This window comes from Cherax quadricarinatus, chromosome 18 (genome assembly GCF_038502225.1).
Source record: "Cherax quadricarinatus isolate ZL_2023a chromosome 18, ASM3850222v1, whole genome shotgun sequence".
Taxonomy (NCBI): domain Eukaryota; kingdom Metazoa; phylum Arthropoda; class Malacostraca; order Decapoda; family Parastacidae; genus Cherax; species Cherax quadricarinatus.
In genome coordinates, this window is record NC_091309.1 from 3,610,385 (window position 1) to 3,627,086 (window position 16,702).

At 37.5% G+C, this 16,702-nt stretch overlaps 1 protein-coding gene across 1 annotated transcript in view; it reads right to left on the reverse strand.

Annotated features, from left to right (window-relative positions):
- Positions 1-16,702, reverse strand: part of HDAC6 (histone deacetylase 6) — a 151,873-nt gene that overhangs the window by 62,807 nt on the left and 72,364 nt on the right. The window contains exons 10-18 of the mRNA XM_070086084.1: positions 15,076-15,135; positions 14,267-14,356; positions 13,942-14,051; positions 10,283-10,530; positions 9,333-9,414; positions 6,095-6,182; positions 5,640-5,822; positions 5,203-5,360; positions 4,183-4,378 (exon numbers count right to left, since the gene is read on the reverse strand). Coding sequence (XP_069942185.1) covers positions 4,183-4,378; positions 5,203-5,360; positions 5,640-5,822; positions 6,095-6,182; positions 9,333-9,414; positions 10,283-10,530; positions 13,942-14,051; positions 14,267-14,356; positions 15,076-15,135 — 1,215 coding nt within the window. The remainder of the gene's footprint in view (positions 1-4,182; positions 4,379-5,202; positions 5,361-5,639; positions 5,823-6,094; positions 6,183-9,332; positions 9,415-10,282; positions 10,531-13,941; positions 14,052-14,266; positions 14,357-15,075; positions 15,136-16,702) is intronic.

Consider the following 16,702-nt stretch of genomic DNA (forward strand, 5'->3'; position numbering starts at 1 on the left):
TGGTGGAATGATGAAGTAAAGGGTGTGATAAAAGAGAAAAAGGTAGCTTATGAGAGGTTTTTACAAAGCAGAAGTGTTATAAGAAGAGCAGAGTATATGGAGAGTAAAAGAAAGGTAAAGAGAGTGGTGAGAGAGTGCAAAAGGAGAGCAGATGATAGAGTGGGAGAAGCACTGTCAAGAAATTTTAATGAAAATAAGAAAAAATTTTGGAGTGAGTTAAACAAGTAAGAAAGCCTAGGGAAAGTATGGATTTGTCAGTTAAAAACAAAGTAGGGGAGTTAGTAGATGGGGAGATGGAGGTATTAGGTAGATGGCGAGAATATTTTGAGGAACTTTGAAATGTTAAGGAAGAAACAGTGGCAGTAATTTCATGCACTGGTCAGGGAGGTATACCATCTTTTAGGAGTGAAGAAGAGCAGAATGTAAGTGTGGGGGAGGTACGTGAGGCATTACGTAAAATGAAAGGGGGTAAAGCAGCTGGAACTGATGGGAACATGACAGAAATGTTAAAAGCAGGGGGGGATATAGTGTTGGAGTGGTTGGTACTTTTGTTTAATAAATGTATGAAAGAGGGGAAGGTACCTAGGGATTGGCAGAGAGCATGTATAGTCCCTTTATATAAAGGGAAAGGGGACAAAAGAGACTGTAATAATTATAGAGGAATATGGTTATAATTGAAAGAATTAGAGGTAAGACAGAATGTAGGATTGCAGATGAGCAAGGAGGTTTCAGAGTGGGTAGGGGATGTGTAGATCAAGTGTTTGCATTGAAGCATATATGTGAACAGTATTTAGATAAAGGTAGAGAAGTTTTTATTGCATTTATGGATTTAGAAAAGGCATATGATAGAGTGGATAGAGGAGCAATGTGGCAGATGTTGCAAGTATATGGAATAGGTGGTAAGCAGATGTTGCAAGTATATGGAATAGGTGGTAAGTTATTAAATGCTGTAAAGAGTTTTTATGAGGATAGTGAGGCTCAGGTTAGGGTGTGTAGAAGAGAGGGAGAATACTTCCCGGTAAAAGTAGGTCTTAGACAGGGATGTGTAATGTCACCATGGTTGTTTAATATATTTATAGATGGGGTTGTAAAGGAAGTAAATGCTAGGGTGTTCGGGAGAGGGGTGGGATTAAATTTTGGGGAATCAAATTCAAAATGGGAATTGACACAGTTACTTTTTGCTGATGATACTGTGCTTATGGGAGATTCTAAAGAAAAATTGCAAAGGTTAGTGGATGAGTTTGGGAATGTGTGTAAAGGTAGAAAGTTGAAAGTGAACATAGAAAAGAGTAAGGTGATGAGGGTGTCAAATGATGTAGATAAAGAAAAATTGGATATCAAATTGGGGAGGTGGAGTATGGAAGAAGTGAATGTTTTCAGATACTTGGGAGTTGACGTGTCGGCGGATGGATTTATGAAGGATGAGGTTAATCATAGAATTGATGAGTTAAAAAAGGCGAGTGGTGCGTTGAGGTATATGTGGAGTCAAAAAACCTTATCTATGGAGGCAAAGAAGGGAATGTATGAAAGTATAGTAGTACCAACACTCTTATATGGGTGTGAAGCTTGGGTGGTAAATGCAGCAGCGAGGAGACGGTTGGAGGCAGTGGAGATGTCCTGTTTAAGGGCAATGTGTGGTGTAAATATTATGCAGAAAATTCGGAGTGTGGAAATTAGGAAAAGGTGTGGAGTTAATAAAAGTATTAGTCAGAGGGCAGAAGAGGGGTTGTTGAGGTGGTTTGGTCATTTAGAGAGAATGGATCAAAGTAGAATGACATGGAAAGCATATAAATCTATAGGGGAAGGAAGGCGGGGTAGGGGTCGTCCTCGAAAGGGTTGGAGAGAGGGGGTAAAGGAGGTTTTGTGGGCAAGGGGCTTGGACTTCCAGCAAGCGTGCGTGAGCGTGTTAGATAGGAGTGAATGGAGACGAATGATACTTGGGACCTGACGATCTGTTGGATTGTGAGCAGGGTAATTTTTAGTGAAGGGATTCAGGGAAACCGGTTATTTTCATATAGTCTGACTTGAGTCCTGGAAATGGGAAGTACAATGCCTGCACTTTAAAGGAGGGGTTTGGGATATTGGCAGTTTGGAGGGATATGTTGTGTATCTTTATATGTGTATGCTTCTAAACTGTTGTATTCTGAGCACCTCTGCAAAAACAGTGATAATGTGTGAGTGTGGTGAAAGTGTTGAATGATGATGAAAGTATTTTCTTTTTGGGGATTTTCTTCCTTTTTTGGGTCACCCTGCCTCGGTGGGAGACGGCCGACTTATTTAAAAAAAAAAAAAAAAAAAAAAATTATCTATTCCAGACACCCAAAAATATTAACAAAAAATACATTTTTTAAAGATTAACTATAGTTTTACATAAACAAAACAATGAGGAAGAAATATAAAGCACTAATTTTAATAATAAATGAACATTACATACCTTTATTGAAGACTTGCTATCTCTACCACCATCACTATCACCATCACTACCACTCTACCACACTACCACACTCACTACCACCATCACTACCACTCTACCACACTCACTACCACCATCACAACCACTACCACCCTCTACCACCATCACAACCACTACCACCCTCTACCACCATCACAACCACCCTGTACCACCATCACAATCACTACCACCCTCTACTACCATCACTACCATGCTCTACCACTCTACCACACTCACTACCACCATCACAACCACTACCACCCTCTACCACCATCACAATCACTACCACCATCACTACCATGCTCTACCACCATCACAATCACTACCACCATCACTACCACCCTCTACCACCATCACTACCATGCTCTACCACCATCACAATCACTACCACCATCACTACCACAATCAATTCTATAGTGTTTCTCACTTTCTTTACCCATGATGGCTTATTTCGCAGTTTCACTCAATAAACAACCACAAAAAACAATGGATTATAATGAAATGTTTGGATGAATGCATGAAATCTTGTTCACTCACCCAGACACACAGCCAGACTGATTTCAGAGTTGCCGGCTGAAATCCAGGATAGAATTTCGGCCAAAAAAGTGGCCAAAATTCGAACTGGCCGATATCCGGAACGGCCGATATCTGAGGGTCCACTGTATACATAAATCAAAATAAATCCTTAAAAGTTTAAAGCTCTGACAAGTCATATAACCTTTTTTTCCAAACATTCTTTAGGCCTTTTACAGAATGACTATACAGTATGCACATCAGCACTCTAAACTTCAGCATAGATTCTTCGAAAGGCAGTCCATTCTATTAAAGAAGAAAAAAAAAAAAAAAGATCTGTCACCCATTTGTTGTACTAAAATTCTCCACTTCCATGAAATCTGCAAGTCTTTTTTTTTTTTTTTTACCCCAAGACAAAGCTAAACACCCTATACACAACAGCAACACCAACACTTCACTGCAACTTGTACCATTTCAGAACAGCATCATCTAATTCTGGTTTCACCAACACTTTCATATTTTTCCTTTCATTAAATTTATCTGATTTCTTTCCAAAGACATGTTTTGCATAATAGCCTTTTACTTTCATTATGTTTTATAAACAATATTTTTCAGTCCTAATACTGTCACCATGATCACTGGCTGAGCTACTCACAGTTGTTTTATTATTTTGATTTGTCAATTATTAATGATTTTCAGTTAGTCATTAACAGATTAACACGTTTTCTTTTAATTTTCTTATCTACCTTAATTAAAAGCCATTACGTATTTGACTTCTCCAGGGAATACACAAATAGAGGTGGTGGTTTGAAAAATGAAATGAGGCACTAGAAATGCTGCGATTTGGTGTTCAGAAGAATACTGGTGATTGTCTGAGTGTGCCAACAAATGATAAGATAATCAGTAGCATGCAGACCATATGGTATCCAACTGTAGAAGAAACTAGTGATTTTCCAGTGATCACCGGATTATTCAACTAATTGCCAGCTTGAACAAAATCACTGGATAATATCAGTTGCCAGATAAGTAACTGCCAGATAATCAATGACTTGCTGTATTTACCGATTATTATTATCATCGTTGTGACCGTATTCTAAAATTTTTAATCACCCCTAAAGATGTTAGAACCTAAAGAGATGTATGGGCAATAAAAAATAAATTCATGTTCTGAAAGAAGCATTAGTTTTCTGCTTACACTTCCATTGTGAGTACAGTACCTTGTTCCATGGGATGTTGACATTATAGCCTTCCCCTGCACCTGTGCCAACCCGGTCATAGTTTGCATCTTCAGAGGAAGGAAAGAAGAGCCCATGGTCATATCGGTGAATAGAGATGTAAAGGACATGTGGATTGGATTCGAAGGCATGTTGAATTCCATTTCCATGGTGAACATCCCAGTCCAAAATTAACACACTGTGTAACAGCAAAAAACAGAATAATTCGCTAATGACTTGCATAATGGCACCACATCTAACTACCAAAGCAAATACAGTTTCTCTGTTTTAAAACTAACATCACAATGAAAATATGAAGAGATCATAACAATTATAATTAATAAGATCATAAAAATTGGTTAGATTATAAAAAAATTTATATTAGAAAAGATACAAAATATATATAAAAATCTAACATGTAGCCAGTGAGTACCCAAATGCAAAGCCAATGTTTGCATTTCACTTTTGCTAAAGTAATCAACTAGATAATCAAAAGAGGAGTGCCAAGTCTCCAAAATAAAGAGTAAAATTTTTTTTGTAAAGGTTACAATGAGTAAGTACTGTTCAATATATCTCACAACACCGTTCTTTTATGAAATACATGTAATCTTAAATAATTAATGCTTCCCTTCCTCTCCCTCCTGACTCTCTTTTCACCGCTCCACCTCTCTCTACCTTGGTGGAGCTTATATATAAAAAAAAAGCGGGAGCTAGGAGCTACAAAAATGAGATACAACAGCATGGTTTAGAAAGACAAGCGAGTAAACATACGAGAGTATGAATGGTACACGTATACTTACAATCAATTTAGGTAAATGACCTCATCTGCTGCATTTGAATATTTATTTAGGCTACAATTCACTTGGTGGGGCTTGCTAAAGCTCCTGGCAAGAAGACAGCCTAAATAAATATTTATCTAAATACTGCAAATGTGTATTTACCTACAAAAATAAGAAAGGTGGCACGTACATATGAATTTACACATTCAACATTCATGGCAGAATACACAAGCAAATAAATTACCGTTGGTATCCATACTGTCTGAGGGCATATTTGGCAGCAATAGCAACATTGTTATAAAAACAGAAACCATATGGATGGGTGTGCTCAGCATGGTGCCCAGGTGGTCGCACTACACCAATGCCACTTAGGGTTTCACCACTGCACACACTATCCACAACCTGTAAGAGCAAGTGTAATTAGGGCCATGTCACAATAATAAATAATAATTAATTAACGTACAGTATTCCAATTTACAGCAACATATTGCTGTATAAGGAAGAGTTTAAAAAATGCTGATATAATGAATTAAAGAAAGCTTAAAAGATATTTAACCATACTAAGAAAAGAAGTATAAATTAGAATTCTTTGTTGCATGCATTATAGATACAAATATATTTTTTGTAATAGATAAAAAATTGATAAAATTTATTAGGTCACTTTATATGTAGGTTTCATACCTGTAAGAGACTACCAACAGCTAGCAGAGCTGCATCATTGCTCATGGCATGAAAGTATATAGATGTGTATTTATCCTGCAGGTGCTTAAGCTCCTCTTCACTTAATGACCCCATGTTATACATGAAGTCTACATGCTCTTTGGTATGTACAAGTTCCACTTCTTCCCGAGTAGCTCGGCGGGACTGAAAATTTGACAAGCTGCTGGTTTAAGGAAATAATGCAATATGTAATGCAATTAAATACTATGCAGTATAAGACAAAGTAACAATAATGTAGACAAACCCTAACTGCTATATTAATATAGTAGTAAGGATAATTATCTATCTTGAAAATTTTCATACTTTGCTTTCCAGAGTCTACTGAAATAATTTATTAAATCTTTGCTGAAATATGCTATAATTCACATATCTAATGAAATCCAGTTATTAAGAAGGATGACCATTACTATATTTACCTGGAGAACATTCGCTCGGTTTATAATGCCATAGTGATTCATGTACTCCCAGATTTTTGTTGTTCTTTCAGGTCTTTCTGGATGTTCACTGAGAGAGCAATTTTGTATACATCAGATTAAGGAGATAAGCAATTTGATATATGTATGCACATCATATACAGTAATTTTTTTATCCATGACAATTACAGAAATCTGGAATATGTATTTAAGGATACCTGCATTGTAATTCAGTAAATTGACTACATATTGTACAGTATTTCAGAGAAACTGATGCCACCATGAAAGCAAGAGATTCCTGAATTAAAAATAAAAATAGAGAGAGTGATTGAAATAAAATTAAGCAGCAAATTAGTACATTGTCTAGCTTCAAGCATCACAATGCCTTTTGTTTGCACTGATGTTAACCATAAGCTGAAAAATTTTATTTCCCATTCATAAAAAAAAAAATGAGTATTTTTTTATTATCACACTGGCCAATTCCCACCAAGGCAGGGTGGCCCGAAAAAGAAAAACTTTCACCATCATTCACTCCATCACTGTCTTGCCAGAAGGGTGCTTTACACTAGTTTTTAAACTGCAATATTAACACCCCCTCCTTTCTTCTTTAAGGAAGAAAATTAAAAATGAGTAGTACAGGGAAAATACAGAGAAAATAATTAGATCATTTCTGATGTAGCAAATGTGAAATAAATAGTGGAGAGTAGACCGGAAAGAAAAAAGAAAATTGAAATAAGCTAAAGGTTGCCTGATGCTGTGAGGGTGCGTCAGAGCTGACCATATGGCTAAACCAGACCAGAGATCTATAGCGCTAATAAATATGATATTCACACCTAAAAACTTGCAAATGAGATGGAAGTAAAATTACAAAAATACAAGATGGTTCCCAGAACTTAAAAAAAAAAAAAAAAAAAAGTAATGATAAGAGAAAACAAGAGAAATGAAAACATACATGTACAAGGTTGTGTGTAAAGGATATGAGAAAACAGATAGAGGAGACATCTTGGTATCAACTTAAACCCACCAAGAGGCCACAAGTATAATTTGAGGAAAAGGTGGTGCCAAACGGAAACTAGAATTTGTCTTTACAAACAGTGGTAGAATATTGAAATGGAATCAAAGTGGTAAACTCTGTATAACAAAGCTAATTCATGTTAAGGCAAACAAATATTAAGTAGTGGGTCCAAGAGCTGAAGTGCTCTCCATAGGATACTTCTTTTTTCTTTCTTTCAACATACCAGCCATATCCCACTGAGGCAGGGTGGCCCAAAAAGAAAAACGAAAGTTTCTTCTTTTAAATTTAATAATAGATACAGGAGAAGGGGTTACTAGCCCCTTGCTTCCGGCACTTTAGTCGCCTCTTACGACACGTACGGCTTACGGAGGAAGAATTCTGTTCCACTTCCCCATAGGATACACAAACCATAAATGAATAGGGAACAGCAGTATAAAGGAAAGGAAGGCAACTCTTATAACTCATAAGCAGAACAAACAAAATACTAAGTGCTATTACACACAAATAAAATTCCTGTAAATTTTCCCAGCATATAGTTCATTTTTTCAATGACAATGTTGCTTCATCCTTTCCCATATCTATCTATCCATTATTAAAGTATCCTAATCAACAGAAAAGTGATTATTTCTTCTGTTTATCATTAATCATACACTCACTGTACTTGAATGCTATACATACACCCATACTTTCATTCTTAGCTTATCAAAACTATCCTATGCAACATGTGTACTGCCTTGTGCCATAACTCTCCCCATACATACATGAAACCTGCCTGGTCAGAGATCAGGTTGTAATTACTGGATCAAGCATTCACCATTTTGCTCTGAATTATTTAACTCTTCACAAAAACAAATAGTACAATCCTCTTATAAAATCTCAGCAGTGCCTTGCCTTATACCTCTCTTCACACAACCTTTCTACTACCTTGTTCTACAACCTCTTCATACATAACCTTTCTATGATTTTGTTCTACAGTTCTCTTTATACATAAGCTTTCTACAGCATTTTCATACCTAATCTTCATACATAACATTTTTACTTCCTTTTTCTACACGTCTCTTCCATTTTAAATGGAAATAAAATACGTATAGGAAACACAAGTAGACCATAATTACCCATGTGAATGTGAATGACATTTTAAAATACCAATAAGTAAGACTTGCTCAACACTAGGAATCTTTCATGATGAAAACGTTCACTTGCACTGCAGGTTCCACCAGCTAAATTCAAGGATGAATTATAATCCCTGGAGAGAGCAAATGGAGTGGCAAGGTAGTTTGAGGTAATCAGTCCCTCAACCTTGATGGAAGAAATCCTGGAGACAGTAGATGAAGTGGATAAGCTAAGAGACTGAATATCTTTCACCAAGGCTGTGGAATGCTTACCTCAAACTAACTTGCCATGACATCTACTGTCTTCAGGACTGTAATACATCCCTCCAGCTGAGATGAAATATTTTGTCATTAACAATACATAGTATCAAACATGAGTCTTACTCATCCAACTGATAGAATCTTATACTATTTATAATACTTCACATTAAAACTTTGATACTTGTCAACCACACACATTCTATTTTTATTAAATTTGCTTGTGTAGTTCCAAAAATTTAAATGAACAAAGCATCTTTGATAATAAACCATACCCCGGCCGGGACTGAACCCGCGGTCAGAGAGTCTCAAAACTCCAGCCCGTCGCGTTAGCCACTAGACCAGCTAGCCATAATAAGATTCGTCCAACTAGGTATATTTCTACACCATAGGAAGGTTAGCACACGCACCACTGTGACCACAAATGCAAGTTTTTACAGACGAATCTCCAGCTAGCGTGGCCGTGACGAACTCTAGCTCAAGTCATTACGATTTCGTGAGCCATCTTTGATAATACAAATACCCTGATTTACCTAAAGTTTGCATCACGCTAAGATTAACCCTTAAATGGTCCAAACGTATATATACGTTTTTTCAACATCTGAAAGTATGTAAAAAAATGTAGATCTTCTTTTTTGTTTTACATTTGAAAACGTGTAAAAAAACTTTTATCTACATTTTTTTTTTTGTTACATTTGAAAATATGTAAAAAAAGTAGATCTACTTTTGTAGCACTACAAATCTGAACGTCGATTTGTTTGGACCGTTTAAGGGTTAAACAATACATTAAATATTTTTCAAACTTCCTATGCAATACATACCAAAAATGGTAAAAATGTTATTATGTTCTACTTACACTTCAGACAAACTTTTATGACTGCTCATCTCTTCATCATATACCAAGCTGAGTCTAGCTTCAAGCAGAGGTTTAGTCCTTTCTGAAAAATATTACATGAACAATTCAAACCACCATAACTCTATTAATTTAAAATTATTTAACTGACACACTCCAGAACCTTTGATATACCCTTAAGTTTTGAGAGTGTCTACTGCAGCTCAGCCCTGGACCAGGCTTCTCTTGTGCTTATCTGGTCAACTAGACTATTGCTGCTGGCCCACATATCCATCAAAGCCTGGTTGATGTGGCACTTATGGAGTTTTTTCTTGAAAGGAAAGATAAGGATTTTTTATATAAACAAGTCTAACAGTGCTATATAGTATGAAGAAAGAGATTAGCGAATTTTATGTGCAGTAGTCCAGGTGGTGCTTAGGTTGCAATATCCCCACCTCTCCTTCAGTGCAGCAATGTACTTTACACCTCCATGACAAGTCTGGCTAACTGGTTTTTCCAGAATCCCTTCATAAGAGTTACCCTGCTATACAATAAAAACGATCAGTAAAGGACACAAGCACAACTAATGTGACATTTTATTGTGGCAATGTTTCGCTCTCCAGGAGCTTTGTCAAGCCGTTATGCCTTGACAAAGCTCATGGTGAGCAAAACATTGCCACAATAAAATGTCACATTAGTTGTACTTGTGTCCTTTACATACTGTCGGTAATTTACCAAAATATATACAATAAAAATGCTTGTCTTTCAACAGACCAAAGAAATGTTAAAATACTGAATGGCCACTATGTTTGGACGAATTACTCTATAAATGTAGTGCATGTCAAGTATACATAAGCATAAAAAATCTTGGGAAAAAAAAAAAAAAGAATAGTGCATGAAAGACAAATACATTAATATTTCCAAGAAATAAATAAACATTAAAACAATCAATTATTCAATCTTATTTAACTTACCTTTTTGCTTCAGCTGAGTAAGTTTTAACCTTATCTTCTCCAATTGCTCAGGTGGCTGCACAGCATGAATATTCCTGGTTGGAAATTTGTAAGGTCTGGCATCAAGGCCAAGAAAAGTAAGGGAAGGAGTATGCCTTGCTTTGACAGTCTCACCAGACTCTTCTTGCACTGAAAATGACCCCTGATACTGGAAGCACTTCCAATATGGCCGTTGCACATAAATAAGATTTAGAAGTGACTCTCTCAAGCTGCAAGACAAATAAACAATGATTTATTCATACCAGGGCATGCAAGACCTGATGAATTAAAAATATATAGACACTACAGCTAAAATAGTATGCACTGGTATATATGATGAAGGTTGTTCATCACTTTACAGTAGCTGTAACTTACTATCTACTATTAAACAGAAAATGAGTAAATTATTTGCGAGTCAAGATCCAACAAGAACTTTTGAGAAGTTTAGGAATTTCCCAATCAATCGTAAATTATTTCTTATAGACTATGAAACATGCTTTTAATTTAGCTTTCATGTAAATTAGAATTTGAAAACCATAAGTATAAGGAGGGTGTGTAAAGGTGGAAAGCTGAAAGTGAACATAGATAAGAATAAGGTGAGGAGGGTATCAAATGAGTTAGATAAAGAAAAACTGGATATCACATTGGAAAGGAGGAGTATGGAAGAAGTGAATGTTTTCAGATATTTGGGAGCCGACATGTCGGTGTTCTTGCTCTTACCCTCTGTGGGCACCTAGCTCCCTTGCAGTGCTCCTCTTTCTTAGTATTTGACTGGCTCCTCCTCCTCTTACTACCTCCCCACTACTACTTCCTTCCACCTCCACTACTACTACTACCACCTCCTGCCTATATATACCCTTCCTATATATACCCTAGTGTGACTTTGTAAATGGTCCAAGTCGGACCGAAATGTTGTCGTAAGCTCCCCTCTTCTATGTGCAGGTTATTTGTGTATTGTGTATGAAGGATGAGGTTAACCATAGAACTGATGAGGAAAAAAAGGTGAGTGGTGCATTGAGGTATACCTGGAGACAAAAAACATTATCAATGGAGACAAAGAAGGGAATGTATGAAAGTATAGTGGTACCAACACTCTTATATGGGTGTGAAGCTTGAGTTGTAAATGCTGAAGTGAGGAGGCAGTGGAGATGTCCTGTCTAAGGGCAATGTGTGTTGTAAATATTATGCAGAAAATTCGGTGTGGAAATTAGGAGGTGTGAAGTTAATAAAAGTATTAGTCAGAGAGCTGAAGAGGGGTTGTTGAGAGAATGGATCAAAGTAGATTGACATGGAGAGTGTATAAATCTGCAGGGGAAGGAAGGTGGGGTAGGGTTCGTCCTTGAAAACGTTCAAGGGAGGGGGTAAAAGAGGTTCTGTGGGTGAGGGGCTTGGACTTCCAGCAAGCGTGCATGAGCGTGTTAGATAGGAGTGAATTGAGACGAATGGGTTTTGGGACCTGACAAGCTGTTGGAGTGTAAGCAGGGTAATATTTAGTGAAGGGATTCAGGGAAACCAGTTATTTTTATATAGCCAGACTTGAGTCCTGGAAATGGGAAGTACAATGCCTGTACTTTAAAGAAGGGGTTTGGGATATTGGCAGTTTGGAGGGATATGTTATATATCTTTATATATGCTTCAAAACTGTTGTATCTGGGAGCCTCTGCAAAAACAGTGATTATGTATGAGTGAGGTGAAAGTGTTGAATGATGATGAAAGTATTTTCTTTATGAGGATTTTCTTTCTTTTTGGGTCACCCTGCCTCGGTGAGAGATGGCCGACTTGTTGAAAAAAAAAAAGTTTAAGGCGGGTAAATATAAGTAAACTGCCTGAAATGTTATGCATAACTATGGGCTTTTCCATGCACAAAAATGAGTTTCTCTTTTTAACTTTAATAATGTATACAGGAGAAGTGCTTACTAGCCCCTTGCTCCCGGTATTTTAGTCAACTCTTACAACACGAATGGCTTATGGAGAAGAATTCTGTTCCACTTCCTCATGGAGAGAAAGGGAAAACTAGTAAGAAAATAAAAGAAAGCCCAGAGGGGTGTGTATATATATACTTGTACATGCATGCATAGTGTGACCTAAGTGTAAGTAGAAGTAGCAAGACGTACCTGAAATCGTGCATGTTTATGAGACAGAAAAAAAAATACACTAGCAATCCTACCATCATGTAAAACAATTACAGGTTTTTGTTTTACACTCACTTGGCAGGACAGTAGTACCTCCCTGGGTGGTTGCTGTCTACCAACCTACTGCCTAGGATCCATTTCACTCATGGGCAGCAAATCCATAAATTGTCTTAATAGAATATAAAGTACTTTACAAAATGGGAGGTGACACAGTTACTTTTTGCTGATGATACTGTGCTTATGGAAGATTCTAAAGAAAAGTTGCAAAGGTTAGTGGATGATACACAAATAACCCGCACATAAAAGACAGAAGCTTACGACGACGTTTCGGTCCGACTTGGACCATTGACAAAGTCACACTGTGTGACTTTGTCAATGGTCCAAGTCGGACCGAAACGTCGTCGTAAGCTTCTGTCTTTTATGTGCGGGTTATTTGTGTATCGTTCCAGTCACGGTATTGTGCCTTTTTGTTATTTAGTTAGTGGATGAGTTTGGGAGGGTGTGTAAAGGTAGAAAGTTGAAGGTGAACATAGATAAGAGTAAGGTGATGAGGGTATCAAATGATTTAGATAAAGAAAAATTGGATATCACATTGGAGAGAGAGGGAGTATGGAAGAAGTGAATGTTTTCAGATATTTGGGAGTATATGAAGGATGAGATTAACCATAGAAGTGATGAAGGAAAAAAGGTGAGTAGTGCATTGAGGTATCTGAGACAAAAAATGTTATCTATGGAGGCAAAGAAGGGAATGTATGAAGGTATAGTGGTACCAACACTCTTTTATGGGTGTGAAGCTTGGGTTGTAAATGCTGCAGCAAGGTGGGTGGAGGGAGTGGAGATGTCCTAAATGCAATATGTGGTGTAAATAATATGCAGAGAATTCAGAGTGTGGAAATTAGGAGGAGGTGATGAGTTACTAAAAGTATTAGTCAGAGGGTTGTTGAGGTGGTTTGGTCATTTAGAGAATGGATCAAAGTAGAATGACATGGAGAGTGTATAAATCTGTAGGGAAAGGAAGGAGATGTAAGGGTTGTCCTCGAAAATGTTGGATGGAGGGGGTAAAGGAGGTTTTGTGGGCGAGGGGCTTGGACTTCCAGCAAGTGTGTGTGAGCATGTTAGATAGGAGTAAATAGAGACGAATGGTTTTTGGGACTTGGCAAGCAGGGTAATATTTAGTGAAGGGATTCAGGGAAACCGGTTATTATAGATTTAGCCAGACTTGAGTCCTGGAAATGGGAAATACAATGCCTGCACTTTAAAGGAGGAATCTGGGAAATTGACAGTTTGCAGGGATTTCTAAACTGTCGTATCTGAGCGCCTCTGCCAAGACAGTGAGTGAGGCGAAAGTGATGAATGATGATGAAAGTACAGTATTTTCTTTTTGGGTCACCCTGCCTCGGTGGAAGACGACCGACTTGTTGGAAAAAAAAAATAAAGTACTTTAGTTTCAAACGGATTTTCAAAAATTAACAAGTACAGCACTACTAGAGGCAAGTGTGTTTCAAGTACCTGAGTGATGGTTCCTTGATGGGATCCAGCAGTACAGGGCAAGAATCTCCAAGCAGTATACTCAGTGTCATTGCTGCACCCTCTGCTAAGGAGTCCAGACAGTAGCCTCCCTGTGAGTTCAATTTTTTTTTCTAGATTATATAGTCACAGATAAACACATACAGCATTTATTAAAACAGAAAATGTCTAGAGAGGTAATGGATTGTATTAATTTATTTGTCTTTCATTCTGCATATACCACCATTATTACATTTTGTTTGAATCATTTACTTTGCACTTTGTTTAAAGATTCTCATATGCAACAGGCATGTTATGTACATCCTACCTCAAAAACTATAGCCACTCTTCCCTGGGCTAGTGTCATTAAACTTGAGGTGAGGTGGCCATAGAAGCCTGGTGACACTTCCATTTCTCCCTACCATAACAAAAGCATAAGATTAATAGAAAAATAGGACAAAAAGTTTCAAAATAGTTGGCAAGCACTACATATAAACAAATATCATATAAACTATAAATGTAGTAACTGTATAACTTTCACATTTAAATCCCAGTGTATGTGCTACATACATAGTAAACTGAGTGGCTACACTAGAGCACAGAAGAGCCTATATGGGAGGGGAAACAAAATAAAAATTAGTTAATTTTTGGATTTATTTCTCAGAGATGAGACAGTTGTGAAGACAGCAACCATGCAGCAGTGTGCAAGGTCATGCAAGGATATAATAATGAAAAATAGATTGCTATGTGCAAGTTATTCTACTGAACAGTAAATGACAACAGATTAGAAACACTGGCAGATCTCAAATTCAAAGTACTACTGTTGTAGACATTCATTACCAACTATATTTCCATATCAGGTATTGTAACTATTGCAAGATCTTTTCAAAGCATTTTATTTAGCAATGTTTGCCTGTATTTATGAACCTAACCTAAATTTATGGGAAAAAAAAAATAGTATAGTGGAGTAATAATTCACATTCACAATATAAAAAGGAAACTAATAGTAGGCTACAATAATGCAGACAATATAGTAAAGTGTAACAGCATCAGTGCTTTTGAGTTAGTCCTGAAGTTATAACATTGGTACCCTTGTTAAAAGATGTACTTATTTATTACCCACTTGCTTAAACTTACCTTACTATCACCTAGTGAGGAATCAAAGCCAGCTGAGATCAAGACCATCTCTGGTGCAAACTAGAAATGAACAAATATAACCATATCCATTACTTGAGTAACATGCCTCACAGCACCTCGGTACATATGCCAAGATTTAATGAAAAAATCTAGTACGTCCATACATGTATATGATACAAGAGATCCAAAATTAAACATTTAGTTTTTAAAGTCATCAACATGCCAAGGTAGTATCTAGACATCTGTGAGTGAACATTGATTCCCAGTCAAGTTAGAGGCTGCAAACAACTACAGTGGAACCCCGAGTTTCGGCCGCCCTGAGTACTGGCCGCTTCGAGTTTCAACCGCTTTTTTTTGGCTAAATTTTGTCCCGAGTTTCGGCAATTGCCCCATGTTTTGGCCGGCGTACCAGACCTATCTGTGCTTGCGCACCTCCCCGTGCAGTCGTCGTGAGCCAGTCTAACGTTTATCCTTGCGTGCTCATCCAACCACTTCACAATAAATTCCTTGTGTTTAGTGCTTGATTATTGATTGTGAATGAAATAAGCCACCATGGGCCCAAAGAAACTTCCTAGTGGCAGCCTTGTGGTGAAGAAAGTGAGGAACACCACAGAAGTGAAGGAGATATGTAGTAGAAAAATATGAGAGTGGTGTTCATGTGGGGGAGCTTGCCAGGATGTAAGGCAAAAACAAATCAACTATCACTGCTATCCTGGTGAAGAGAAAAGAACTCAAGGAAGCTGATGCTGCAAAAGATGTTGAAATGTAAATCAAAAATAGATCACAAACAGTGGAAAAGGTTGAGAAGTTGCTGGTGGTGTGGATCAACAATAAACAAATGAAGGGTGATAGTGTTTCGGAGTCAATCATTTGCAAGAAGGGAAGGCAGTTGCATGCCGATCTTATAAAGAAAATACTTGAAACCAGTGCTGATTTTGGTGAATTTAAGGCCAGCAGAGGCTGGTTTGACAGATTTAAGAAGCGTGGTGGCATACATAGTGTTGTAAGGCATGGCGAGGCAGCAACTTCAGACAAACAGGCGGCTGTAAAATTTGTGCATGAATTTAAGGGGTACGTAGAGACTGAAAAATTCAAACCCTAAAAAGTTTTCAACTGTGATGAAACAAGCCTGTTTTGGAAGAAAATGCCAAAGAAGACCTACATTACTCAGGAGGAAAAGGCACTGCCAGGACACAAGCCTATGAAAGACAGGCTAACTCTTTTGTTCTGAGCTAACGCTAGTGGGGATTTTAAAGTGAAGTCTTTACTGGTGTATCACTCAGAAAATTCCAAAGTGTTCAAGAAAAACAATGTCATCAAGAATAAGTTGTGTGTCTTGTGGAAAGCAAATAATAAGGCATGGGTCACAAGGCAATTTTTCAAAGAGTGGGTCCATGAAGTGTTTGGCCCCAGTGTGAAAAAAATACCTCCTGGAAAATAATTTGCCACTCAAGTGCCTCCTGGTAATGGACAATGCTTCTGCTCATCCTCCAAACTTGGAAGACCTATTGTCTAGGGACTTCAGTTTTATAACAGTGAAGTTCTTGCCTCTTAACACCACTCCTCTCCTCCAGTCCATGAACCAGCAGGTCATTTCTAACTTCAAAAAACTCTACACCAAAGCAGT